This window comes from Diprion similis, chromosome 3, assembly GCF_021155765.1.
Source record: "Diprion similis isolate iyDipSimi1 chromosome 3, iyDipSimi1.1, whole genome shotgun sequence".
NCBI lineage: Eukaryota > Metazoa > Arthropoda > Insecta > Hymenoptera > Diprionidae > Diprion > Diprion similis.
The window spans coordinates 5,686,966-5,714,940 of record NC_060107.1 but is presented as its reverse complement, the minus strand read 5'-3'; the positions used below and the strand labels follow the sequence as shown (position 1 = coordinate 5,714,940).

General features: G+C 36.2%; 2 protein-coding genes across 4 annotated transcripts in view; one reads left to right on the top strand and one right to left on the bottom strand.

The window, feature by feature from the left end:
- The window catches only part of LOC124404599 (myosin heavy chain, non-muscle), a 38,378-nt gene extending 16,841 nt beyond the window's left edge, over positions 1-21,537 (bottom strand). For all 3 annotated transcript variants that reach the window (XM_046878885.1, XM_046878886.1, XM_046878887.1), the window contains exon 1: positions 20,949-21,537. In XM_046878885.1, the coding sequence (XP_046734841.1) occupies positions 20,949-21,305 (357 nt within the window). In that variant the 5' untranslated portion in view covers positions 21,306-21,537. The remainder of the gene's footprint in view (positions 1-20,948) is intronic.
- A 3,398-nt stretch (positions 21,538-24,935) lies between these two features.
- LOC124404018 (low specificity L-threonine aldolase) lies at positions 24,936-27,677 on the top strand. The gene is made up of 4 exons (XM_046877822.1): positions 24,936-25,750; positions 25,823-25,940; positions 26,033-26,116; positions 26,373-27,677. Exons 1-4 carry the CDS (start codon positions 25,691-25,693, stop codon positions 27,248-27,250), a joined length of 1,140 nt encoding a protein of 379 aa, XP_046733778.1. The 5' UTR covers positions 24,936-25,690; the 3' UTR covers positions 27,251-27,677.
- Positions 27,678-27,975: the final 298 nt, after the last annotated feature.

Here is a 27,975-nt window from a genome sequence, read left to right as displayed (position 1 = left end):
GCAAGAATCGCGAGTCGGTCAATTGTTTATTATTATTCTGTACGTATAACAATACGGAGAAAAATTCTTTAATAGTTCTTGATGTACGTTAATAATGTGTCGGGTCGTTAATTGGGATTATACATATATATATATACCAGGCAATAAAATAGCGATAAGAATAACCGATAAATCAATAAAACGGCCGTTTGAAAATAAGACCGTTAAGATGATAATCACGAAGCGTTTCGCCGATCAACATGCATTAGACCAAAATTAGCCTTTCTGCAGGCTGCAGGCATGCATTGCAGATATTTGCCTGCAAGAAGAACATCTCGTCTCTCTCTCTCTCTGTGTTTCTCTCTCGTTCTCATTCTCTCTCATTCTCTCCCTCATCGCCTGACGGAATTAATCTATATTTATACGTACGTACGTAGGTACGTAGATACGTACGTAAAACACACGCACACAAGGACCACCAGCAACCCGTTGCAGAAATTAAAAATCTGCAGCATGTTTGTTATCCAAAGGGAAATATAATTCGCACGAGTTTCGGAATTCCGCCGCAACGAAATAACCCGCGTAAAATATGAAATCAATTTTATTTATCCCGCGCATACAAGTATATCGTCTATATATATATATATATATATATATACCTACTTCTTAAAAGCACGTGATTCAGTTGCGGCGATAAATTTACAAGTGAAATTTATTGCAAAATCGCCTGAACTTGTTCCTTGTTTCCAGAAAATTGATCGAGTAATTATTTTTTCATCGTACCTATGAGAATTTAAATTATTTTCAAACTTTATAATATATATATAATACATACGAGCTTGCGGAAAGATATTTAAGAATATAAATATCTCAAAAGATAAACGATGACAAAATATTTTTCCTTTTTCTTTCTCTTTTTCTTTTTCTAAACACACCTTAGATTAATTCTCTTACGCAATCGAAACATCATGTCATACCTACGTAAAGTATTTATGCAAGTTACATATATTATGTACATCTACAACGACGACGACGTATATATCTATAGCTGAGACAAAAGTTTAGTTAACATGAATTAACGCTCGCCCGATCAATTGAATACACAACGATCGAGGTATTCACCTGTTGCTTGCCACGCCTAGAAGATAAGAATTGCAAAGTTCTAATACCTTAGGTATATATATATCTAACAAAGAGCGCTAATATATTTCGCTTCTAAATATTCATTCGTATATAAAAGTACGTTATAGATACATACAAGCTGATATAGCGAAAAAAGCAAGTAACGTTTAAAATGTCACTCAACGGAAAAAAATAAAAAAAATAGGCACAAGACTGACATTTCTTACGTATTGATAAAAAAAACAAGTAATCTTGATGATGATGATGATGATGATAATAATAATAATAATAAATACATTGAGTCATAGGGATGAATATTCTTACCACCCATTTTGTATCAATTTTGACGAATGACGAATTTGAATTCGGATTAAAAAAAAATCAAAACGGCGGATCCAATATGGCGAACGAAAGTATCAAAATGCGATCGAATCCGGAGAATAAACTCTGTCAAGAGGTTTTAGGTGTCGTTGTTTACGAATCTGAAATCAGATTTTAGAAATCAAGTATAGCGAATCTAATCAGCGACCCCGAAATCCCCTGAACCTGAGTTTTTTGACCATACTGGATCAAGTTTAAAATTTTTGTCGACCATATTGGATTCACCATCTTGAATTTTTTGAATCCGATTCCAGTTTCGTAATCAACGAGCCTGAAAAACCATGAAATACAATCTTGTTGCAAAAGTTGTTTCAGTCCAATAACGTGTGACTCAGAGAGTTAAAAACTAAAAATTTATAGAATTCGTATTTATAACAAATGCATAGATTTCCCTATATATATATACGCACACATTACACTATATTGTAATCAGAGAAATTCATTATCGGCAACGTATCGTCGAGTTACGGTTAATATAGTAAAACTGGTATGCTGCATAGGCATAAAATTATTTATGCATACATTGTACGTATTTATAAACTACATAAGTAGATCCATATACGTCACGACGTCTTGACTGCAATTGCATACCTCAGTGCTGCTGCACAACCATGAAAAGCAGAAGCAGAAGCAGAAGCAGAAGCAGTGACGTAATTGATTCAACATTCCGCCAGTCACATAATATATTTATAATCTCTAAATCCCATTACAGTATATAAATTATACGTATAATTAATATACGCTTGGCGAGTGCATTTGGAATATTATAAATTTACATGCTAGTCACTGCATTATTGTTATTATTATTATTATCATCATTATTATTAACAATAAATTACAATTTATACAATAAATATACAAAAAAAAATTGAAAAAAAAAAATTTTCACCAATTGCGTTAAACTCGATGCTTAAACTGCATAAATTGAATTTTACTACACTTGTTTGTCTCGTTCCCCTTCGCCTCGGGGTGAGAAAAAAGGAACTGGCGGTACTGAATTCCCACGTGACGTAATTAAATTTGACAAATAACCTTTTTTTTTCCATGGAAACGAAAAAAACAAAGAATGCTTTTTTTCAAAATCATTCCAACTTCGCGATTATTATTATGATTTGTTTGTTGTTTTGTTTTTGTTTTTTTTCTTACTTTTTGTAAAATTACTTTTGTAAAAAATTAAAAGGAAAGTTAAATTTATTTTGACCAACGAGCTATTTTCTTTTTTTCTTTCTTCTTCTTCTTTTTTTTTTTGTCTTTTTTCCTCACATTATCCGAGCACATCTTATAGATTCGTGAAGAGTCTGCTGTTCTTAGCGAGTCCGTGAACGAAAATCCTCGCCCGTTTTATCGGACTATTGTAATAACGAGGCTGATTCTTTCTATCTATCTAGACATGTATATCTATTATCGCGTAGGTATACAACCTCTGTGTAATCATCGTTTCCTCGAAACACGAGTTATCTAGTCGCTGATATAATATAAACACGGTGTCGAATAAATAGCGCATTCATAATAAGGTGTGTAAAACGAACACGTAACTAATTGTCGTGTAAAAAAAAAAAAAAAAAAAAAAAATGTATCGCGTAAGTTTGTGGAAAAACCCAAATATTCGTCACAGCTATTTACGATAAATTCGACAATCATCACCAACATACACGATCAATTTTTATATATATATATATATAAATGCACACACACACACGTAATAAAGGTACTCGAAATAATTACTAAACTTATCACAGATTAATTGATTGATTAATTAATACAGAATTGTCATTGAACGAGAATTTTGTTTACCGCAATTTTCTTTCTTCGTGTGCGTTGGATAATTTGAAATGAACAAAAATATTTATTTTCTTTCCGAGGAAATAAATCAAAATATAAAAATAAAAAAATAAAATTAACAAACCACCGTCTTGTCAGCGCGGCTTATTGTGAAATAATTTATCGACAAAATTTACTTAAGAAATTCATGGATTTCAGATTTACCGCGCGAAAAAAAGACAAACGTTGAAACAGGTCAACCATTCAACGATTTCTTTGAAATCCAATTTCTTTCGACTAAAATCATTCGACGTGAAATCGCTAACTAATCACCGTGTTTCACGGAATCCTGCGGAAAGCTCGCAACTAATTACGATTAAAATATGCCGGTCGTTCAAAGAAACGAAAAGAAAAGAGTAATACAACAAAATGATTCTCTTCACATCCTCTCCAATTCTTGTTAGAAAATTTTCATTCGTCTGATAAGAAAAAAAAAAAAAAATCATTACAAAGACACGTTGTAGATTGACTTAAAAAATCAGACTCTGATAAATAGACGGAATAGAAAAGGTATACCTACACGATATAAAAAAAATTAGATAAACTAGTTAAAAACGGTTCAGGAGATGATTGTTTTCATGGAAATCGTGAGCACGTGCGCAAGTATTTCTAGCTAGAAAAAAAAAAATGCATTAATAGTAGGTAGGCAGGTAGGTATTTAAGATCATTCTTCGCTACTTAAGCGTCACGAGTAAGATAGAGACGATCGCCCCCCCCCCCCCCCCCCCCCCCCCCTATTTCACCTTGAATATTACTGCAGGGCTATGTATCACCGGAATTCTTCTTCTTCTTCTTCTCTCTTCTCTGTTCTCTTCTCTTTTTTTCTCCCAACGTGAATCATCGCATTAAATACTTTCCCCTGATACAGACAGGCAAGCAGGCAAGCAGGCAGGCAGGCAGGCAGGCAGATTCGTCAGTGTTTAGATAACCAAACACTCATGATTATACATACATACATACATCCATACATATGTGTACAAGGATAATAATAATAATAATAATAATAATAATAATAATAATAATAATAATAATAGAGAAGATGATGATGATGATGATAATAATAATATTAAAGTATCAACTTTGTGTGCGTGTGTGTGTGTGTGTGCCTATTCATATACATAAAATATTTATACATACATGTGTGTATAGTATATGCATATCTCTGTGTGCAGTTGTAATCAAACGATCGATTCTATTCGTCATCCGTGCTGACCGTCATGTGTATATATATATATATATATATATATGTATATCCACACATACGCAACAGAGACGAATGGAGAGAGAGAGAGAGAGAGAGAGAGAGAGAGAGAGAGAGAGAGAGAGAGAGAGAGAAATACCGCTAACCGTGTAGCCATGAACAATTCACTCTGGGGCACGTTTACATTACATACTACAATTTTCTTCCTCGGCCCGCGTGTCGCTCGCAATGACGATCCTGCCCGGCACGTAGGTGTCGCGCGCGCGGGGGGGGGGGGGGGGGGGGGGGGGGGGGGCTGGCAAATTTCCCGCACAAAACTTTGCAATTTTTTTCCTTTCTTTTATTATATTACATTTCTTCTTTTCTTCGTTCTTTCGTTCTTCTCTCCAAGATCAAAAATTCGCCGTCTCTTGTTGTCGTCTGTTTGTTTTTTTATTTTTCCTTCTTCTTACTCTGGTCCTTCGAAGGAAGGAAAGGAGTGTGAAAAAAAAAAAAAAAAAAAAACGGCAATTGTTTGGTGTATATATATATAACACTTGACAAGGGTAGAGATTTTTTTTTGTTCTGATTACTTTTTTGGGTTATTTTTTTCTCAATAAACGGCTTTAAAAAATTCATTTTTCGTTCATGATTCGCGCATTTGAGCTACAAGGATTCAATATCTCTTTGAAAATATTTCAGACTCGTGATGAAGAAAGAAAAGAATGGAAAGAAGAAAAAGAAGAAGAAAAAAAAAGAAAGAAAGAATAAATCACTGAACGACAATTTGTCCGTGTGTACATAATTAATTTATTGAAATACTTAAGCACGAAAAAATCGAAAAACAATTGCAGATTGCAGATTTGTAATCGCAATCTAATACAACTGCAAAACAATCTTTCTCACACGCGTACGAATCTCGTTATAATAATTGGCAAAATTTTTATTTGACGCAGAGAAATGAAAAATCACGAGCATTTTATTACGATAGTATAATTTATAATTCTATAAGCTAAAGAAAGAGAAACAAAGAAAAAGAAAACAAAGAACCGATTGATTCGTAAAAGAGAATAAAAGTTTTAATGGTAAAAAATCGGTGGCGAAAAAGAAAAAAAAGAAAAAGAAAAAACAATTTCAACGAGGTTTTAAAAAGAGCGGTATAAAAATAGAAAACGTGAAAGAGAGAGAAACAGGAATAGATATTGAATCAGCGCATGTCTATATAATTATAATTTTTATATCGATATTAACATTATTTTCGATTGCATTAGTTGGGTTTGGTTTTTATTTTTTCACACCTGATTAATGTTTTCGTTTCTGTTTTTAACGTCGCGACGCGAATTTATGCAGCCAGACCGGACACTGGGCCGAACGATCTCAGCTAATTTCGCCTGAATTGGTATTCCTTCGTCGTCGGATTTTGAGATCTGTCGCTTCGAAGACCCTGAAACCGGTCCCCAAGCCCCGAATGTCGACGACCTGTCCAACATTCCTCTTTAGCTTACGTTATAACCACGGTTAAACGTATACATATATGCATCCGTAACTTTATACACTTCATACGTACATGCATTTTATATAAATAAATATATATATGGGTGGGGCAAAAAAAAAAAAGTAATATTTTTTTTCCGACAGTCACCGTGAAAATATCGTTCACGATGACGAGAAAAAAAATTCTTCTGTAAAAGTTTGACCTCTTAATATTAATAATTCGATTTTCCATTTCCCGTTTACATAATGGAGGAAATTTTTTTTTTTTTATTATTATTATTATCATTATTTTGGATTTTTATTCATCAACAACGAATTAGCGTATCGTAAAGAGTAATACATATTTTTGCAGGAAATTGAACGATCTACAGAAAAAAAAAAAGGTCTCTTGGGATTTTTTCGTAAATCAACTGGTTCAAAAGTTATCAAAGGTTAAAAGAATTACTTGTGTCAAATTTCACGATATTTTTTTTCCATTTTCACGAATGAAATAACGGTTGGATAATGAAAAAAAAATAAATACATATATAACATTTCTTAAAGTTCATTGCTACCATCGTTACTGAAACATACGTAATTTTTTCCAAAAATATCCGATTACTTATCAAGAAGCGAATTTTTAACGCAAAGTATTGTACAAAATTTATATTTTTTTTTTTTTCATCAACTTTTGAACCAGTAGATTTACGAAAAAAAAATCGCAGGAGACCTTTTTCGTATATCGTTCAATTTCCAACAAAAATATGTATTGCTATTCATTATTCAAATCAAATATTCATAGATAATATTTCGACCAAAAAAAAGAAAAAAAAAAAAAGAAAAAAAGAAAAAAAAATCCAACAGCCGTTCGTCGATAATCTGTATACGTATAAGCATCGCAGAAAGGTTCACATCTCGTAACGCGAGCGATAGTGATGAACGAGAGTGAGAGACTCCGGCAATCAGAGGAGGTAAGTAAATAGGGCGACCATATAAGGCAGCTGCCGATGGGGGCCCGCAGCAGCAGCAGCAGCAGCAGCAGCAGCAGCAACAGCAACAGCGTAATTCTCTCATTCTCTCGACTTTAAAACTCCACGTTCCATGCATGCGGGGCAGCAGCGGGATTATTTTCTTCTTCTTCTTCTTCTTCTTCTTCTCTTTCTTTTTCTTTTACTTCTTGTCCTTCTTCGTCTTCGTAATCTTCGCGGATTCGCCGCAGCGGCGACTCGATAAGTAAACAACTCGTTAAACTTCTTTCATGGACCGTTTATACATACATATAATATCCTTTTCTCTTCCTTCGATCGGTCGACGCAACGCGACGCGACGCGACGCGACGCCGAATCGGGTTAAGGACGCTTTCCCTTATAAGGAGGCGTCTTTGCCCGCGGAGCTTAAACACCACGAAAAGGTGCAAGTAATCTGCTATACTTATGCCACATACGTGCTTAACTCTACCTTGTTGTTGTTGTTGTTGTTATTATTATTATTATTATTATTATTGTTATAATCATCATCATTAATATCATAATGTACTGATTTCTAGCCTAACATTTTTAAATGGCTTGTCAAGTAAATAATGATGATGATGAAACTTCAGAGCGTAATTATTAATTTCCACTGTACACACCTCGCGCGATTTATATTTTCATACATATATATATATATATACATACACATAAATTTATTATGTAAATTTGCGTTTGTACGAAATAATAAAAATAATGATAAAAAAAATAAATAAATAAATAAATAAATAAATAAATAAGTGAGAAAAGCAAAAATTTTGATGTCAATTATTATTTTTCATTCGTTTCATCTTCTACTCACTCGGTAAAAATTTTATTCATTCGTTTATTCCTTAATTTTTTATCTTCAATTTTTGATTTTTTTTTTTTTTTTTTTTTTCCCTCATTATCTCAAGGAAAAAATATGTAAATGATACACGATAAACTGATCTACAACAAACAATTTTCAATAACTTTTGCACTCGTGACGTGTAAAAGTAAATATGACGAAAAATATAAGGAAGAAAAAAGAATAGAGGGAGAAAAAGAAGATTGAAAAAATTGACAAAAATTAAATTAATTTTTTTTTCTTTTCTTTTTTTTTCTTTTTTTTTGAACAAAATAAAAAAGATTCATTTCTAGACTCGAAATTACATTTTATGAACGTAAAGTCATGCCTGCGCATATTGTTATAGGTATAACGTATACGATAAGTTTAACAGCTTCTGTTTCTAGTTTGCACCCTCTTTATGGGTAAAGTAGGTATATAAGATCAAGTTTCGTCGTTAAAAGTAACGAGCTAATAGGGATTAACTTTTCCCGTGCGTGTGTGCGTGCGTGTCAACATATTTATGCACAGTGTATGTACGTAGGTATTGTCTGTAATAATGGTTATTAGCAACGGACTTTGAACTTGTGAACTTACGAACCCCGCAAGTCGCGACGATAATAACTTGAACTGATCAGCTGCACGTTGACACCGACTGTTCGCGACAATTATTCTTATTTCATAGAAGTATAACGATATGATCACGTTATAGCGTAAACACCTAATTTTTATAAATTTCTTTTTGACTTTTTCTTTCTTTCTTTCTTTCTTTCTTTCTTTCTTTCTTTCTTTCTTTCTTTTTTTTTCCTCAACTTTTCTTTTCTTTTCTTCCCGATTACTTTTAACTAGATCATCGCAGGTCTTAAGGTTCAACTATTTTTTATACATATATACATACGTGTATTGTATATATATTATATAGAATCAAGTCTATTGTACTGTAGTTTAATTCCGTCATGTCGCTAATTATTATAACGGATTGAAATTTGAGAAAAGGAAAATTAAAAAATTGAATATTGCAATTCAAATAATTATCATTCGCGTTATAATATTCTTCGGAGTAAGGGAAAAAAAAAAAACACAAATGTTCTCAAACTTTCACTTTTTCAAGGTTTGTTATCAACTTTTCTCTTCATCCTGTCGAATTTCATTTCCATCTTTGTTGATTAATTTTTCTCTCTCTCTCTCTCTCTCCCTCTCTCTTTTCCCCTGACCAAGTGTAAAATTGACAAAAGAAACAAACGAAAGAAAGAAGGGAAAGGAAAATGATCAAATAAAACTTATAAAGTTTCATCGAATGAGAAGAAAATAAAAATCAAATCAAAAAGCGACAAAAAAAAAAAAAAAAAAACCTTCCCCACAGGTACTGCTTGTACATATACATATACATATACATATACGTAACCGTTAATAATTTCTCAGGCTTTCCCTTGCGGTTGTAAATTAAAAAGGAGAAACGGAGAACGAAGAAAGAAAGAAAGAAAGAAAGAAAAAAAGGTTCCAGGGGATGTTTGCGAAACCCTGCCTCGTATATAATTCCCGATCCATAAATACACACATACATACATTACATCACTTATACACTCTCAAAGGTGTAAACACCTCGAATCACATCGTTCCCCTTCCCTACTACACTAGGTATATAGTCGTTTATGGTTTTAGGATTTTTACCGGCCAGCATGCGTTTACTTGCGGTTCGTTGAGCGTTGGCCAACCGTTTTATATTCGTTAAGGTATCCCATGTATAATATAAGCAGCGATGCGCAGGTAGGTAGGTAGATAGGAATAGAATATAGCTATATATTTTATACTCTACGTTTACGTGTACACACATGCATACACGCACGTGATATACACATACTCACATGCAGGTCCGACGCAGGTGGGTAAATACACTGCACTATATATATATATATATATATATATATATAATATGTACCTTTATCTATAATATATACATAACAATACATATATATATAGATATATACGCACACACACACACGCACACACACACGATGTAGGCTTTTGTACTTGTTAATAAACGTCGGTAGGTTAACAGGCGTAGCGCGTACCTACCACCTTTAATACACACGATTTTCCTATTAGAATTTTTATAAATATATTTATAAATATGTGTGTATAGGTATGTACTCGTATAAAACGTACCGCACCCACAACCTGGGGTCTAGGAGGCATCGTAAACCAACTTCAATTCCTTTGTTTTTCAACTATTTGGTATGTACAGTGCGTGTAGTATACAAGTATAATGATGTATGGGGCATTCCCTGTCAATTGGATTGGTTTTGTCTTGTTTCTTATAATTATTATTATTGTTGTAGTTTTTTTTTTCTTTCTTTCTTTTTTTGATTCTCGCGTACGTTTACTAAAATTATTACAATGCGACGTTCGTGAAAGGCTGTGCTGACTAATCGATTATTATTAAACACAAAACACAAAAAAAAAAAAAAAAACGTAAAAACGAAAACAAAAACCCACCCATCATTCGTTTTCATTCTTCACATATACACGTACGTTCGTTATCATCAACATTTCGAGCAAGCCACGGGAATGATTGTTGCAAAAATATGAACAATTCAAGACAACAATGAATAATCGTTATCGTCATTGTAATAACAATATACATGTTACACGTGACACGTATGTATCTATGTATATTCTCAACACGTGTGCATAAATGTATATTTGAGATAAAAAAAAATATATATATATATATATGTATACATTGTTGAATCATCACATATATATACCTATAATATAACGTGCAGGTATGAAACTTGCATGCATACGTACGTACTTACATAGGTGTATTATATATACCTACTAAGTTTCGGTTACACATCATGCGCCATTGACGATTTCACCGATAATTAATTCATTGTCACTTATCTCTCTGATAAAATGGACTCGCAATTAACTAAAGGTGAATGATTAATCACTGGGAAGACGAAAATTTATTATTAATGTGTGATGCATGTGTTGTTGATAAAGATGTAAAATCATGAAGGATATCCATATAATATATAAAATAAAAACGTATAAAATTCGAACGAGGGCAAATGAGAAAAAGAAAACCCATTAATTGTCGCAAAAACTACAATAATCACAGCAACAACAACATTGAAAGTTACACCGATTTAGATTAAAGAAAGAGAAAAAGATTGAGAGAGAGAAAAAAGACAAAAAAAAATAAAAATAAAATAAAATTAGAAAAAAAAGCTTCCAACTATTTACTTCCAACCAGTAAAACTGTATCGATTAAACTTGCAACAATATCGTGACATTTGCAACAAAAAGGATTGTACGATTCCGTTGTTCGCACATATGTATTTTCAATTTCAAAATCATTTCGTCTGCACAGACATCCGGTCGTTAGCGACACAATATTGATACGTTTTATATTCATATTTACGTGTATATTATACACACGTACAAACAGAATGAAAGTTACTGTGTACGAGAAGTAAGGAGTAAAAAAGGAACAGAAAAAAAAACAATTTTTTTTTTTTTTTTTTTTTTTTTTTTTAATAAATCAAAATAAATACCAAATAGAAAAGAATTTGTCCGTTGTTTGAATGGCGCATGAATGAAAAGATAAAAGAAACCAAACCAAACCAAAAGAAACAAATATCAGACGATAATGAGGATAAGGTACGTACAACGTATACAATATCCTACATATACATATATACATATATATATATATATATATATATATGTAATAATGAAAAGGATGGCAAGGACGTAAGTATAATGTATGTTGCCACATACTTTTATACATACGTAAACATATACACAAGCATTATACGTATATATGTATATATATATATATATATATATATATATATATATATATACATATATGTGTGTGTGTTATATATATATATATATACGCAAAAACCTCATAGAGAGATATCGAACCGACAAGAATTGGATACAACGAACAATGTCTTCCTTTTTTTCCTCTTTCTTCTTTTTGCATACAAAGTATGATATATATATATATATATATATACATATACACACGTACAACGTACTATAAAAGACAGAAAGAGAGGCATGCAGACGGTCAGACACACCAACAGAATTTACAGCCAGAATGCAACTACCTGTACATACATACATACATACATACATATATATATGTAATGTGCAGTACGTACGTATGCATTCGAGTTTCGATATAATATCTAGCTGTATTATATAATTCTATACATTATATATGTATATATATATATATTGTATATATACATATACAGTATATCGTTTCTTCTTCGAAGGTATCGACGAAAAACGGAATTGGTAGGAAAACAGATGAAAGGAAAAAAAAAAAAAAAAAAAAAAAACAAACGAAGAAAAAAGTAAACGAAAGCATGAGGGGGAAAAGAGAAGAAGAAAGAAATACATAGAAGAATATGATGATGATATAGACGTGAAATGTTTTTACAGCGTGTTCGATGCCGGTAATGACATCATCGTCGTCCGTCGGATAGGAATCCATCCATACATCTATACGTAGGTATTCACGTAACGCACACGGGGTCCTCACCACTCATATTGTCCATATCGTCGTCGTCGTCGTCGTCGTCGTCAGGTAAAAACGCGTCGACGATATACATACCTACACACGAGCCTGTATAATATGTGTGTGTATTGTATACGCGGGGATAGATCCGAGGATGTGACAATAAGAGGTGATGGCAATGGTGATGATGATGATGATGGTGATGATGATGATGGTGATGATGATGATGATGATGATGATGATGATGATGATGATGATGTGAAAAAGTATAAAAATCCACGAAAACGTAACAAAAAATTGGCAAAACCAAAAGTAAACGAAGTTAGGTAGGGAAAGAACGAAAAAAACTTATCAATAATAATTTTGTGTTAATTAATTAATCAGAAAAATTTGATTTGTCCAAAGAGATAATAATACGAATGAAAAATGTCTAGTATAATGTACCGGAGAGGAAAGTAAAGTTTTTTTTTTTTTCCTTTTCTTTTTCTTTCTTAATGACAACTTGATTAAGTCATTCATTATGATTATTCTAATTGATAAACTGAGTTTTCAAATGTTGAAAATTGTTTCTTTTTTCATCGATCAATTTCATACGTAACACGTATAATGTTGAAAAGAAAGTAATAATTATTCTCTTGTGCTCCCCTCATCCGTGAAAGTCTTGTCGACTCATATTAAGCGGACTCTACAGTCATCGATGATTATACAGTCCATTCTTAAATATTAGTGGAATAACCGTTGAATCACAAACGTCAGACGTCACCGGAGTGCAACGCACTTTGAATATTGAGCTGATCGCGGGTTACTTTTCCCCATAAAATATACGTAATTCAATTGGGACGAGTCGATTGAATCGTAGAGAAAAGTTGGTTGATGATGATGATGATGATGATAATGATATTAATAATAATGACAATAATAACAATAATAATACGATATTCCATATTTTTATTTTCAGAATCTTAATCCACCGAAACATGAAATTTTTCGAAACTTTTAAAATTCGGAATTTCAACCCCACCTCAAAACCTAACAACAATATGAATATTCAATCAATCCGACTACCATCGCGCAATAATATCGATAAAAATTATCGATCATTTATCGCCAATCGATTTCCCCAAATTAAATCTCGTCGCATACCTTCATTATCATCATTATTATCATTACCATTACCATTACCTACCACAACCACCACCATCATTATCATCATTATCGCCGTCGTCGTTAAAACTAAATAACTAAATCACACAAGATAAACAACTGCAAGTATAGGTCACTAGATAATGGTAAGCGTTGAATTTTTACGGCATATTAGGAGGTGCGAATCGCAGTCACAGATCTTGATTAAATCTCAAAGAAGCTGTTCACTGACGGCGAGAGATCAATTCGGGCCATTTAAGGTAACGAATTAAATCGTATCTCCCCTCCCCCCCCCCCCCCCCCCCCTTCTCACATGTACGTACCGAATGTGTGCAATATTCCCCGCACGTACGGCAGAGAGTAAAGCGATCAATGGCAATGACATGAGAAGGAGAGAGGAGAAGGGTTGACGTAAGGTTGTCCCCAATTTTTTTTTCTTCCTTTTTTCTTTTTTTTTTTTACCCACCGTTCGTTCGTTGCTTATTATTAAGTCGAAAACGTGATCATAGGTCAGTTTAAAATCCTCTGCGCACGATCATTCAGCACGACGTTTAAATTGACGTAATATGCCTGCGTCCATTTAAACATAATAATACTGAATGAGCAAAGGCTTGTTCTAAATATTTTTCTTATTATTGTTATTATTATTATCAATAATAATGGTAATAATAACATATCACAGCGAACCTGCAATCATGTCAACAGTTTGAATAATATGTCGCAGTGCATGCAATTCGAACGTTGTAATTATAAATCCGTAAAAATTTTATCATCATCATCATCAAGCATTTGCAATTATTGTAATGATCAAAATCTGATTTCTTTCCTTGAATTCTACAATATTAGTAAAGATAATCCAATAAAATTCCATCTAATTATGCGTAATAATAAAAATAACAACAATAATATCAACAATAATTCGTGGTTATTTTGAGATTTATTGAAAGAACAAAACAGAAAGAAAGAAAAATAGAGATAGAGAGAGAGAGAGAGAGAAACTGAAATGTTTTACTCAGGGGAAAGTTATTTCACCCCTCATATACGTATATCTCAATATAAATAATTGCAACCGGTTGTTTATGTCGTTATTTATAATCTTGGGACAAAAGAAACGAGTTCGAGTTGATTTGGTGCAGCGGCGGCGGCAACAGCATCAACAGCAGCAGTAGCAACACAGAAAACAGCATCGAGCGAGGGGGAATTTCGATATTTTCGAACTTTACCGCTTCGTAAATATACTCCGTACATACTTCTATTTATAAAAATAAAACGTTCTATTTTCTTCCCGTTAGAGACCACGTGGTATATTATACGTGCGAAGGAACGAAAGCATCGCATCATCAACACAGAAAGTGTGTATATATGTATTATAAATAGAGAGTGTAATGAACAAAATTAGATCCGAGACGTCGTAGTACATCACCTATTATTACTTCTCTTTTTTTTTCATTTTTATTTCCCCTCTCATCCTCCCTTGCGTGAATTTGACGAAATTCAAAGATTATTATTTCTTATTCTTGAGAATTTTTTTTCGCTTCAAAAAAAAAGAGACATTTTTTTTTCTTTTTTTTTTTTTAGTCTCGTGCGACAAAATGTTGGTTTTTGATGTTTTAAAAGGTCCCACTCCAAAGGACAACAAAAACAAAAAATTTTAAGTGGTCGCTCCAAATTTTTAAAAATGTCAAAAATCGTCAAAAAATTATATATTCAGTATTTTGTTTGATTTTTAATTCATGTCGTGGTGTATTGTTATCGATTCTTTCTTACTAAATTAATGAAATTTTAATATGAATATTAAAAGGTCGCTCGAAAAGATCTACGGAAATGCACCAAAAAATTGAAAAAAAATTACGAGCGACGTTTCAAAAGTCAAATTTTGAACTGAAACTTTCGGAAACTTATTTTTTTTTTGTCTATAAAATTATACCGTAATGAAAAAAAAAATATAAAAAAAAATCGATTTTTGACGATTTCTGACGTTTTAAAAAATGTGAAGCGACCTCTTAAAAAATTTCTTTTCAACTGTCCTTTGGAGTGGGATCTTAAAACATCAAAAACTAACATTTTGTCACACGAGACACAAAAAAAAATTGTCGATTTTTTGCGCCAGCCAAAATCATGGAAGCTTTTTCTCTAAAAAATTTCGATAAATTATCTTATCTTAGTTTGTATCGTTCGAATATTCTTCTACGAAATTTTATTCCTCACGTTAAAAGATTTGTGAAAATTTTTAGATATTTTCATCGCTTTTTCTCTAACCTCTGATTCAGACCGTGGTCGATTCCATTCATCCTTAACCTAGCGCAACGACTGGGAGAAACCACGCCTGAACGAATGATTCAAGGGTGCGTTAACCCCTGGCAACCACCCCAAGCCTTCTAACTAAGCACCAGACGTCGAGTATAGCCGACGAGTCTCGTCTCGACGGCCCGACCTTACTTTAAGGATACTACCAACGTGATACGTCGAACCTTAACCCTTTGATTATGAGTCACGCGTTATTGTCCCGAGTCAACTTTATTAATAAGATGGTTTTTGGTGTTGTTGATTGTGAATCTAAAATTTAGATTTCGAAAAGTTCAAGATGTCAATCCAATATGGTGGACAAAAATTTCCAATTTTATCAAATACGGAGAGAAAAAAAAAAAAAAAAAAAACTCAATTTTCAAAATCTGATTTCAGATTCGTAATCAGCGACCCCAAAAACTCACGCGGAGAATTTTTTCTTCGGATTCGATCAATTTTGAAATTTTCCTCCGTCGTATTGGATCCGCCATCTTGAATTTCTAATTCAATCTAACATTTAGACCGACAAAAATACGTCAGAATTTGGCAAATGAAATTAACAGGATGGCGACAAATTTTTGAAAAAAAAAAAAAAAAAAAAAAAAAAAATCCACAAGATTCCCAAGTTTTCAGATCTGAAACCTAGTTTTTCCTGACATTTTCCCAGTTCTAGTAAGTTACTAAAACTTAAATCGTTCAGCTTATTAACCCTCTACATTCGTTTTCTAGTAAAAAAAAAAGTCATTTTAATCCAATTTGTTTTCTCCAAGAAAAAAATTAAACTGGTTAGCTAGAAGAAAAAAAAAAAAAAAAAAATCATTTTTACATTCCATGATAGAAAACTGATAATCTCAGTTTTTTCTACGACCAAATTAAAAGTCCCAGGACAATTCCAGGTTTTCCATATTTTCCAGGTGTGTGGCCAGCCTGATTGAAGAGTTACGAATTGACTATGAATAAAATGGTCTAATAAAAAGGAGAATAACCAAGACGCGGTCTGCTAAAGCAATCTGTATCGACCAGGGCGTTCTTCTTGGTGATATTCGTGAGTCATGGATGAGTGATTCAGTCAACACGAGCATGTGAGGAGGAGAAGGAGGAGGAGGAGGAGGAGGAGGAGAAGCAGAAGAAGCAGCAGCCGTTAGGGACAGAGGACTCATCTGGAGGAGATAGTGTGAGCAAATATTTGAGGTTTTTTTTCCTGTTCACATCATTTTTTCGCTCTTCTCGTCATTACTTGGCTATTTTTAATTTAAATAAGCCATTCAGAACAGCAGCAGCAGCAGCAGCAGCAGTTAATCGTGAGACAAAATCGCACGATTTGTACAAAATTAATGTATTATAACACAAAATTTCTGCATATGGTAACAAACACAATTTATATCTCATATAAAAAAAAAAAAAAAAAAAGTATTCAAATTCGTCAAAGAAATTAAATAAATTCACTGAAGCCTGAAAAGTGAAATTTAAAAAAAAAAAACCGAACAATTTTATCCACATTCGGAATAGAATTTTTCATTTCTTTATGGCAAATTCTATTGTTTTATTTGTCTCTTCTTCTACTTTTCGTTTACTTGTAATAAACGGAATTACGAACTTGTTTGAATTGTTAATGGTACTTGTATTATACATGTAAAATACAAGTTTGCACGACGAGTAAAATCATAATAATAATAATAACAACACTATTAACAACGATGATTATGATAAAAATAATAATAACAACAACATATGGAACAGCCATAGTACACGGATGTACATATAGTATCATACATACATACATACATACGTGAATTGTGTTCCTATATCTATTTATAGCGATAAAGTAAGTACAAGTCGGTAGCGTTTTCATTGTGGGTGGGTGGTTGGTTGATATATATATATATATAACAGAATATCAATGAAACGAAGAAGAAAAAAGAAAAGACAAAAAGAAGAAGCAAAAAAAAAAAAAAAAAAAAAATAGAACAGGAGAAAAGAAGCGAATTTTCAGGAAACAGCTGCTGATGCTGATGCTGTTTACACATGAGGAATTCCTTATCTTATCTCGTATCCTTTTCTCTCTTTTTTAACCACGCGGTATTAAAATTCGATACGTAATCGTCATATGTTTAGGCGGAATAAATATACGTATCTATATATGTATATGTGTGTACAATCGTAGGTCGCATATCGTTTTTCATCTTCTAACTTGTTCCGGGACAAAGATAGTGGTTGATTTTATTTTATCTTCTATCTAATGGATGTTGACAATGACACGTTATCCGTTCGTTCAACGAACTAACATTATTTGACGAATTGATTTTGTATGCGGATTTGTTCGATAAACGAATCAATAGTTTCGAATAATTGTCCAAGTCTTTTATCCACATTTCTCAATTATTTTGAACGACTAATATCTGAAAAGCTAATTGAAAAAAAATCATTTTATGATACAAGCGACGAAAATAATTGTACAAAAGATAATAGAATAATTTATCATCAAGGAATAATATTGATAATGCGATAAAATTATTATCATTAACCGGATTCTTCATTTAAAAAAATTCACGATTTTCTAAAGTCGATGAAAAATCGTTTCACCTATCAAATAAATTCTCTCATTCTAGATCAGCTTCTACCGAGGCTTCTACAGTCTTATAGCTGAGCCTTTTTTCAGATAACAGTTATTATTATTTATTTATTTATTTTCCCTCCTCTATTTTCCATCGTGATTCATTTGTAGCCAGATGTCTCCTCGATGTCACGTATTATAAATCCAACGCTATACTTGTTACAAACCAATACATCGTTATTAATAATAACCGAAGTGCAAACAGAATCAACTACATATATTACCGAAGAAAAGTCTCGTGTGTTTGCGTGCGTGCGTGCGTGCGTGTGTGTAAACATTAATGAGGCGCGACGTCGTTTCGAGAGATGAGATACGTGCAGTATTACAAGATGCTTTGCAGCATCCAGCAGAAGCTGAGACGAGAGCATCTGTCAGGCTGACAGTCGCGTTCAAATCGCGCGCGTATTTAGTCGTCGTTGCTGCAACGATGTATAATAAATGAATAAATAAAACGAAAGAATGAACGTTGAATAGTTGATGAAAAAATAGTAATAATAATGAAAAAAAAAAAAAAAAACAACAACAACATCCGACTTTATCCCAAGAATTCAGCGGATATTTGAATTTTGGTAAAACCTTGATGAAAAATCAAGTCCCGGAAATAATTGTGACGCAATTGCGAAGCAAAATCGGACGACTAATGACTGCGAGTTCTGGGAAGTTGGGTTGAAGTCATCGACTGACTGACGGACTGTCCGTCTGTCTCGGGATATTGGAACTAAATATTTGAGAATGACGACTGAAAATGGGTTTTAAACGATTTCCCGGACGAGAAATCTCTAGGTTGATCTAAGATTGAGTCACGTAATAGAATTCGGATGACGATTTAGCGATTAGCGAGAACCTCACGCTGAATTGATGGACTTTAAAATCTGTTATCTTTCGACTCGGTTGAAGTTATTATCGTTATCGTAACGAAAGATTGGTGAAAAAAATTACAAGAATTTTCTTAATTTTACAATTACTTTTAAGGAACTAAGATTTCGAAATACGAGTGTTTTTTATTATTATTATTATTGTTGTTATTATACGGTTTACTGAATTTAAGACAATTCGAAAATCGGGAAACAAATGAGACTCAAGTTAGTAAAGTTATTGCAATGATCCGTATTTCGGAAGACCTGTTATTTCGTAATTTCAGAAATCCCTGAAATGCAGGAAATTATAATAACGCAAGTAAGTGATTTTTTTCCCCTCAACGTTTAGTTACGTTAGTTCGTTACTAACTTCAGCGTCATAAAAAATAACGGTTTTTCCTCAGCATAAATCGTTACGATAACGTTACTAACTTCAGAACTATATATATTTTTCACACGAAACAATACTGACAAAATGTAAGAAAGAAAAACAGCGAAAGAGAAATCAGATATTCAGATAAGATCGAGACGCTAAGTTCTTTCGTACAGTGGATATAAATTCGCCGACGTGCATCTCTTTCTTGGATTTCTTTTCTTGTCAGGAAGAAGGAAGAAGAAGATGAAGAAATAAAGCACGAGGGTAACGAACGAAATATCGGTGCAGTACGGATGGGCGGAGCCCCCGAACAAAGACGGTCGTCATCGAGACGAGTCTCTCTCCTCTCTCGAAATCGGAGAGAACGATAGAGAGAGAGAGAGAGAAGGAGAGAGACAGAGGCGTTGCTTGAAAGAGCTCATATCACTCTTGCTCGGATAAACAAGTTTTTTTTTCTCGTCACCCTATCGAGGACTCGGGTTCGATCGCGATAAGAAGTACGTTTTACCTGGCGCAGTAATTTCACCGGCAAAGGTATGTATAAGCAAAGGCCGTCAATGACTCACGACGATTAGTTCGTTGCAAGGTGGCTGGCACCGAGCCTCGACTGATTACGTATCGCCGGTGACAGCAGACGATAAAGTGTGTCCCCTGCCGATTCCCACAGGTAGTAGAATAGTCCCGCAAATTGACAAATGAATTATGGTAACGGAAAATTACCAGCTGGCGGGAGAATTCGAACATCCCTTTTCCACTTTACCTATACACAATTATACATATCTCATTCTGTTTCTCTACGGATGACAAAAAGCAACTGTAAATATTCTGTCCGAAACTCGTGACGCATCGCTGTACGATGCTTCAACTTCAAGCAAGAGGTTTTTCACAGATGGATAGGGGGACTTGGAATTCGTGGGAAAGCCGCAATCACCTGTTTCTTTTTTCCCTCCCTTTCTCCCTCTCTCTTTGCCTGTTACTAGTCACCTTATCAAACGACAAAAACCAGTTTTAGGAACACACTGTGTATCACCCTTTGTATGTACTCTTTTCTTATTTCGACTCCGACTTGCCCTCTCATCGTAGGTATGTACTTTGAGGAATAGCAAGACGAGAGAGAAGGTGGAGCCGACAGTAAACATTCGCGTAAACACAGGAGTTACGGCGAGGCGAAGCGAGGAGAGAAAAGAAGACTGACTAAGAAGGTGGGGAGAGGCAAGAATTGGAGGATCAAAGAACTGAGAGAAGGCGAGGAACGGGAGGATATATTGAACCGACCGCGTACTGTAGACGAGGAGAAACTGGAACTGAAAGAAAGAAGGAAGCTAGCGAGTACTCACGTAAATCAGTCCCGAGTAGTAGCGATCTTTGAGGTTATGGAGCACGGACGCCTCGTTGAGACAGGTCAACTCCGCCATGTCCTCGACCTTGTCAAATTTCGGTGGATTCATCTTCTGTATGTCATCCTTGGCGACGAGCATGCGTTTCCCGGTCTCGGCGACCTCGACCTCGACTTCGTCGCCGCGTTCGCCCTTTATACCGGCGGCAACGAATCCCTGAGATTCGTGCGGCACCCAGACAAGTTTCTTCTGCGTCCATTCCGCCTGCGTGGCCGGATCGTTGAAGCTGTTCCTATCAACGGAGAGGTATTTCAGCTCGGGATCAGACCGGTCCACCCTCGAGTCGCCGTCCGCCATTTTTGTTTAGCGCGACAATGCGCCAGTAGCCGCACGAGCACCGTTTTCCCCGTTAAAGTACGAACGATTTTTACCCGCCGGTTACGCGACGCTTTGGACAACCGGTCGGTCACTACCTCAAATACACCGCGTTGCGATATCGAGCTCCGCTTGCTGTCGCGGGACCAAGACACTCTCGCTCTTTTACTTCGCGCTCTTCAAACCCACCGGACTCCACCGTTGCCACTCTACTTCTGCGCCAGCAGTCTCGGTCTCACCAAGTCTCAGTCTCACTCTCCGTCCTCCGACTCTCGCCTTGCTTCTCACTGCCTGTCGCTCTGCCCGTCGGCCGAGCCACCGCGCGACTGTCGCCGCTCCTTTAGGTTTGTGTGCGTGCTTTCGTCCGTGTGTCGTCGGGCGACTCTCGATAGCGGACTCTCGATTATCTACCTCGTGAAAGATGTGCAAAACTAACGGCGTCAAAAGGCGTTACCGCGGACAATGAGGCCCGGATTTATCCGCCTATGCGTTCACGCGTTCGCAAATCGATCTTAGTTTACCCAGATGTTGGTTAATCGATCGAGTTTACCCTCTTGTTGCATAATATTCATGGGACAAATCATCGGCCCTTGCACCGCAGAACACGCGTTTCGATTAATCGCCGGGTGCGGTTATTCATGCGTCGATTCGTGCGTCACGTATTGCGTACACAATACACGCACGAATGCGACGCTTAATCGTTTGGCTAATTGAACGGTTCAAGATCTTCTCTTTCCTCCCGCCCCGCACCGCATCGCACCAAAAACCGACTATTAAGACACTGCTAACGATAGTTTCAGCTTTACAGGTGGGCAGGGAAGCGTCGATTTACGCGGAATTTTTTAAGTACTCAAAACACTTCGTCGAATGCGTGTAGGACTCTCTGCAGTCTTACTTATCTTGTTTTTCTTTTCATTTAAGAGTATTTCAACTGATGAATACCGCGAGAATTTTCGGCGGATGTTCTCGGCCCTCCTAACGCCAGGTCATCGGAATATGTATTCGTTAACGTCTGTTGCAGCAGTCAAACTCGCCACGCTTGCCACTCCCGAAGTTCAAACTTCATGAATCTAGGTTCAGAGCGCGCTGAAGTCGATTTAAACGAATTTGTGCCTGAGGAATTCGTTGAATTAAATAATAACGCGATTATGATGTTTTATCGCATACGCCGGATATTTCATAGCGTGAATCTTATATGCTACGCTTATTCTAATTAGGAATTACCACGCCAAACGCGCTCTGCCAATTGTTTCGAACGTTCGATCCGTTGACGCAAACTCGAAATTCAAATGGTTCAACGGACTTTTGCCTGTGTCAAACTAAACCTGTATTCGTAGGTATTCGAAACGAAACATCGGGGAGTTACGTATAGTATCACATCTTGAATTGTTCAATTGTATATACGTACATGAGTTCGTATTGTTGTGTACAGAGTATTTTCATTGGAAACAAGATAGCGAATTCCTTACAATCCTATTTGACATACTTTTCTTAAAATTCTCTGAAAAGAAAGACATGCATTGTAGCGACAAGAAAGAAATAGAATTTTATATTCTGGACTTTGAGCCGCAATATAGGTATAATTATAATTGGCGAAATTCCGAAAATGGATATGTGGGACTATGCCAACTACATGTGCGAATACCTGCGATGAATTACATTAGAATTTCTTACAACCAGAGGAAAAAATATATATGTATTTAATATATACGATCGTCTTAACCTGGTTTCTAGTATGTATAGAGGCGGTTAAAACTCGTGACTCACGTCTCGTTTCCAAATATGGAAGATATGTCGGTTTTATTTTATGACGCAACATATATTGTAACAACGTGTGCGTTAACAGCTATGTACACACACTCACAGTCGCTATACACACGCGCGTCAAATTCCGCAAGTTTCACGATCCTTCAGACCCTTTTTGGACTCCCGCAAAGTTCGTACACCATATATATATATATATATATATATATATATATATATATATATATATATATATAACCGCACTGCAATTTGAAACGCGGATCATTTGCGTAACGAATTTTGTATGATTTTTTTCTGTTTTCTCCTTGCGCGGCAGTCTATTCAATGGCGAAACATCGAAAGCAGCTGTTATACATATAATAGGATAGGATGTGCCAAATCGGAGCTCATTTTTCGTCCGATTTAAGGCCATGGATTCATCATTCGTATTCTCATATATTATGCATATATCGCCGATACATAACATTGTACACAACTATAGCGCTTAATCATACACGATGGCTTTTCGTCGTACATATTACGAATAAGCGACCATATTTGGGCAAGCTAAGCTCAACGGCGGCAATACGTATATGTATGTATGTATATGTATAATATTGTGAAATCTGCAGCAGTCGAGCTGAGAAAGTTATGTCTTTGTCGTGCCCGGCATGCAATTCTCCTACTACAATTCGACGCCGCGGTCATTTCCAGCAGTCGGAGAAGTGGCGAATCCGCATTACCGTATCAAGTGCGTGTGTATCTGTCTTCTCGGTATATGAGTGCCCAGACATGACATCAGGAGAACGGTAAAGCAATCTCTTATTCCATTGCTGTCTGTGTTTCTCTTTCGGAAATGAAATAAAAATAAAAAAAATTATTTACCTTTTATCTTGAATTTAAGTTCGTTTTATTTCTCATCGCACTATACCAACGAAGCAATATTTTTACCTCGTACATACCGAACGAAACGAATTGCGGTCGGGGTTACAAGACGCGGCGGGAGGGCGAGCAGGCAGCAAGCGGTAAATAAATTGAACTGTCTAAACTCTAAACTGCTTATAATGATGGCTATATAAATGCGTTAGCTCCATATTTGTTAGGATTGATCACGGCTCACGTATGGACGCGTTGAATTGTTTGCGAAAATAACCGTGGTTTGATTTCAGAGATTCGACGGAGTATTTATATACCTATTTGGGCCGCACAAAAGAATGAGCGAATATAGCGGTGGCTCGAATAAATGATATTGATAAGATTATATTGTCCGTCATTCAGAACAGTCATTATGACCGTTTACTATTATGGCGTACTTCTCAATTTGAATTATTCGCGGGCTTCTTGTGGCCTCTATGGCAGCTGACGACGGTTATCACGCGGTGGCGACTGAATCACGTGATATCGGTGTAATGGCGGTTCGTCGGTTTTCAAATTTAAATTCAATTCTTTACAACGTAAAACTCACCCGTTAACACGATTACCAGCCTCGTCGTTCAAATACTCGTCGAAATTAACGCGCCAACAAGTCGCTCTCCCGTACCATTTTATCCTAAATCCAAGATAACTCATTCAAGTGTCCACGACTAATCTGACGTAATTTATGCTAAAACTATGCATACGTAGGTATATCTACATACAATTATTCAAATTTTTTTTCACTTCCTTTCCCGTGCAGAAGCGGCGCGATTTTCGTTGCCTCCTACGAGAATTAGCAGACCGCAAAAACAGGTCCTTTATTTCCCATAAATTTTGAGTATCATTTCCAGCCACACAGATTTTTTCATAACATATACAACATTTTCATAAACTGATAAATATCGTTTTTCTTGGAAATGAAATACCGCGAATGTCTGTAGCGATGATCAGTACAATAATTGATACCCCATAGTCTAAACAATATATATATGTGTGTACACGTAAATACATACAATGGTATTATAGCAATATAAGAATTTTTTTTCTTCTCTTCCTTCAACCTCATTTACGAGTTCGAGTCATGCGTTGACCTCTCGTTTACGATTCAGCCCCCGAGGAGATAATTTCGCAACTCGATTATAAATCCGCGAATGATTGTTCGGATCGCCTGCATCTGGCCGAGACGAGCACTTTACGGAGGCTTGTGCAGATATAGACGGTTGGTCCCGGACCTTAACCAATAAGGCAGTATACCATATGGTCCAGGCGTAGCGACGACCTTTATCTCGTTCGCTACACAGCGTTGGCCACACCTCCCCGCATTGCCGGATCATGTTCAACGACAAATTCAATTGCGCATCCCCGGTTGTAGAGCTCGGATGATATTACTACGTAGTACTGTTGCGATTTACGTTCTTTTTCGAATACGTGTGCATGTCATGTACATCCGACCGCAGCCAGTCTATATTGTTTGTCCAACGCTATTCTTTGAAGCTTAGCGTATCTATCTCCGATTGTGGCTGCAGCAATTTGTCTATGCGACGTTTACACGCTTAGTTGTAGGGATTATCAGTTGTATTTTCGTAACGGTTTGATTACTTATCGCGGTTGCGTTCTCCGCGACTATAGTGGCTATTGAAATTTTAATACGGTAGCCGCGCAGCGCTGAGCAAACGAGTTGTCACTAACGACGTGAAATCGAAGAAAATATGTCGTCTTACGGAGGTATCGCTGGAAATCAGATATACTCGTATGCGGACGAGAAAAATGTGAGTTATCACCTTGGTTTTCACACTCTTTAGATCTGTACAATCTTACTTCAACGATGATCTGTGATCCAGGCCACCATCGTCGATCTGCGAAGCGATACCCTTTCGAGGCCTTCACTCGCCATGCGGCAGGCCATGTTCAACGCTGAAGTTGGCGATGACGTGTACGAGGAAGATCCTACCGTGATAGGTAAGTGTTTTTGCTCACCTTCGTGGGGCTAAAGCCGTTTTGTATTATTCGTGACCGATAATGAAAGAAAATATCTGTTTCGTTTCTTACAGAACTTCAGGATAAAGCTGCTGCTCTCCTCGGCAAGGAGGCCGCCTTATTCGTTGTTTCCGGTACCATGGGGAATCTCATAGCAAGTAAGTATACGACCGACTAATCAGAGAAGTTCCCATTGCTATAGCGATCGAAAATTCTAGATCAATGAACGAAGACATAAACCCTGCGAAGTTCGTTGAAATATCAAATTTCATAAGTTCAAGTCTGGAGTTCTACATGGTACATACATGCTTCATGTTTGTTGTACCACCTCGATTCCAGATCACAATTCAAATTCGCAACAAACCTAAAGGCAGAATGCGCCAATTGCATTACATACGTTTCTTATTTTTCAAGTAATGAACCACTGCAACGAGCGAGGAAGCGAGGCTTACTGCGGCGAAGAATCTCACACATTTCTGCACGAGCAGGGTGGAGCGGCTCAATTGGCCGGAGTGATGCTCTGTACGTTGCCAAACAACGCGGATGGGACCTTCGACCTGAAGACGTTGAAAAGCCGGCTGCGATCGGACCGTCTCCACGAGCCGATCTCGCGCCTCATCCTGATCGAGAACACGTTCAACGGCAAGATATTACCGCAGTCGTGGATTGACGAGGTGTCGATATTCGCGAAGGAGAACAACCTCAAGCTGCACGTGGACGGTGCCAGAATCTGGAACGCAGCGGTCGGCTCCGGCCTTCCGGCGAAAGAGATAATTCGCGGCTGCGATTCCGTAACGTTTTGCCTGAGCAAGGGACTTGGTGCTCCTGCCGGTTCCCTTCTCTGTGGAAGCAGATCCTTCATCGAAAAGGCACGGAGAATCAGGAAAGTTCTGGGCGGCGGGATGCGGCAGGTCGGCGTTTTGGCCGCGGCCGGACTGGTAGCGTTGGAACAAGGTGTTTCGCTCCTGAAGGAGGACCACAGGCGAGCATTCTTCATTGGAGAAACCATCAACAGTTTGGGTTCCAAGATGTTTGCAGTCGACCTGAAAACCACCGCGACAAACATGGTCATGGTCAATATCAAATCCGAGGACATTACCGCCCAGAATTTTGTCGACAGGTTGGAATTGGTCCTCGACGACGTGCCGGACGATCGAACCATCGTGCGAAGCTTGGCGATCAACTCCAGACTCGTCAGGTTCGTCTTCTACTACGAGATTGATGATGAGGCGGTAGAGAGAGCTCGAAGAAAAATTTGTTACGTCATTAGGAAGCTCGACGCCAAAGTTTAACGACTCGTCGTTTTTAATCCTTCCAGCTTGTCCTGTAACAGGTAATTCGAGCGATGCATTATTGATAATAATAACGAACTATCTCGACCGTGAAAGACGTCCTCTCGCGTTCTCCGACGTCTGGCTGATATTGAATGATAATAAAGTTATAGTAAATAATAAAAACGTGGTAATATAATCATGTATTGATGTGATTGTTGTTGCATTTATCGAGGCATGCGTTGAATTTTTTTTCTTTGCTTATCACATATACACACACACACCTGCTCAGTTCATCGTTTATTAAAGTGTATGTACTCAGCCGTAGCACAAAAGCAGTCCCAGACAAATGCTAAATATTATATCTTCGATATAAATTACAATAGAAATACCAGGCGATCGAGTGTTGAAAATATTATGTATGATAAAATAACGACGTATTAATAAATTCCTAATAGATCTCCCGGATTTTATACTTTTTTTTCGTTAAAGTGCCAAATACAATTCAAAAATAGTCGTGTGGACTGGAAACATAACTTTGTACACGTCAACTATGTCAGAATAATAACGAATTTCAATTAAATTGAATACAATCTTTGTAATCAAATAATTCCAATCATATCTTCATACCTGTTTTCAAAACGAGTGATACGTCTCTGTTTTCGTTCTATTGAAAAAACGGTGAGGAAGAGGAAGCAAGTGCAAATTTTCAGTCAAGAAAATTGATACAGGTGAGGCAGTTTCTT

Bases quoted from the DNA above. Each gene is read 5' to 3' on its own strand.
- LOC124404018 (XM_046877822.1), top strand. From the start codon at position 25,691: ATGTCGTCTTACGGAGGTATCGCTGGAAATCAGATATACTCGTATGCG. The intron at 25,751-25,822 runs GTGAGTTATCAC...TCTGTGATCCAG, and splicing joins CGTATGCGGACGAGAAAAAT to GCCACCATCGTCGATCTGCG. The intron at 25,941-26,032 runs GTAAGTGTTTTT...CGTTTCTTACAG, and splicing joins GGAAGATCCTACCGTGATAG to AACTTCAGGATAAAGCTGCT.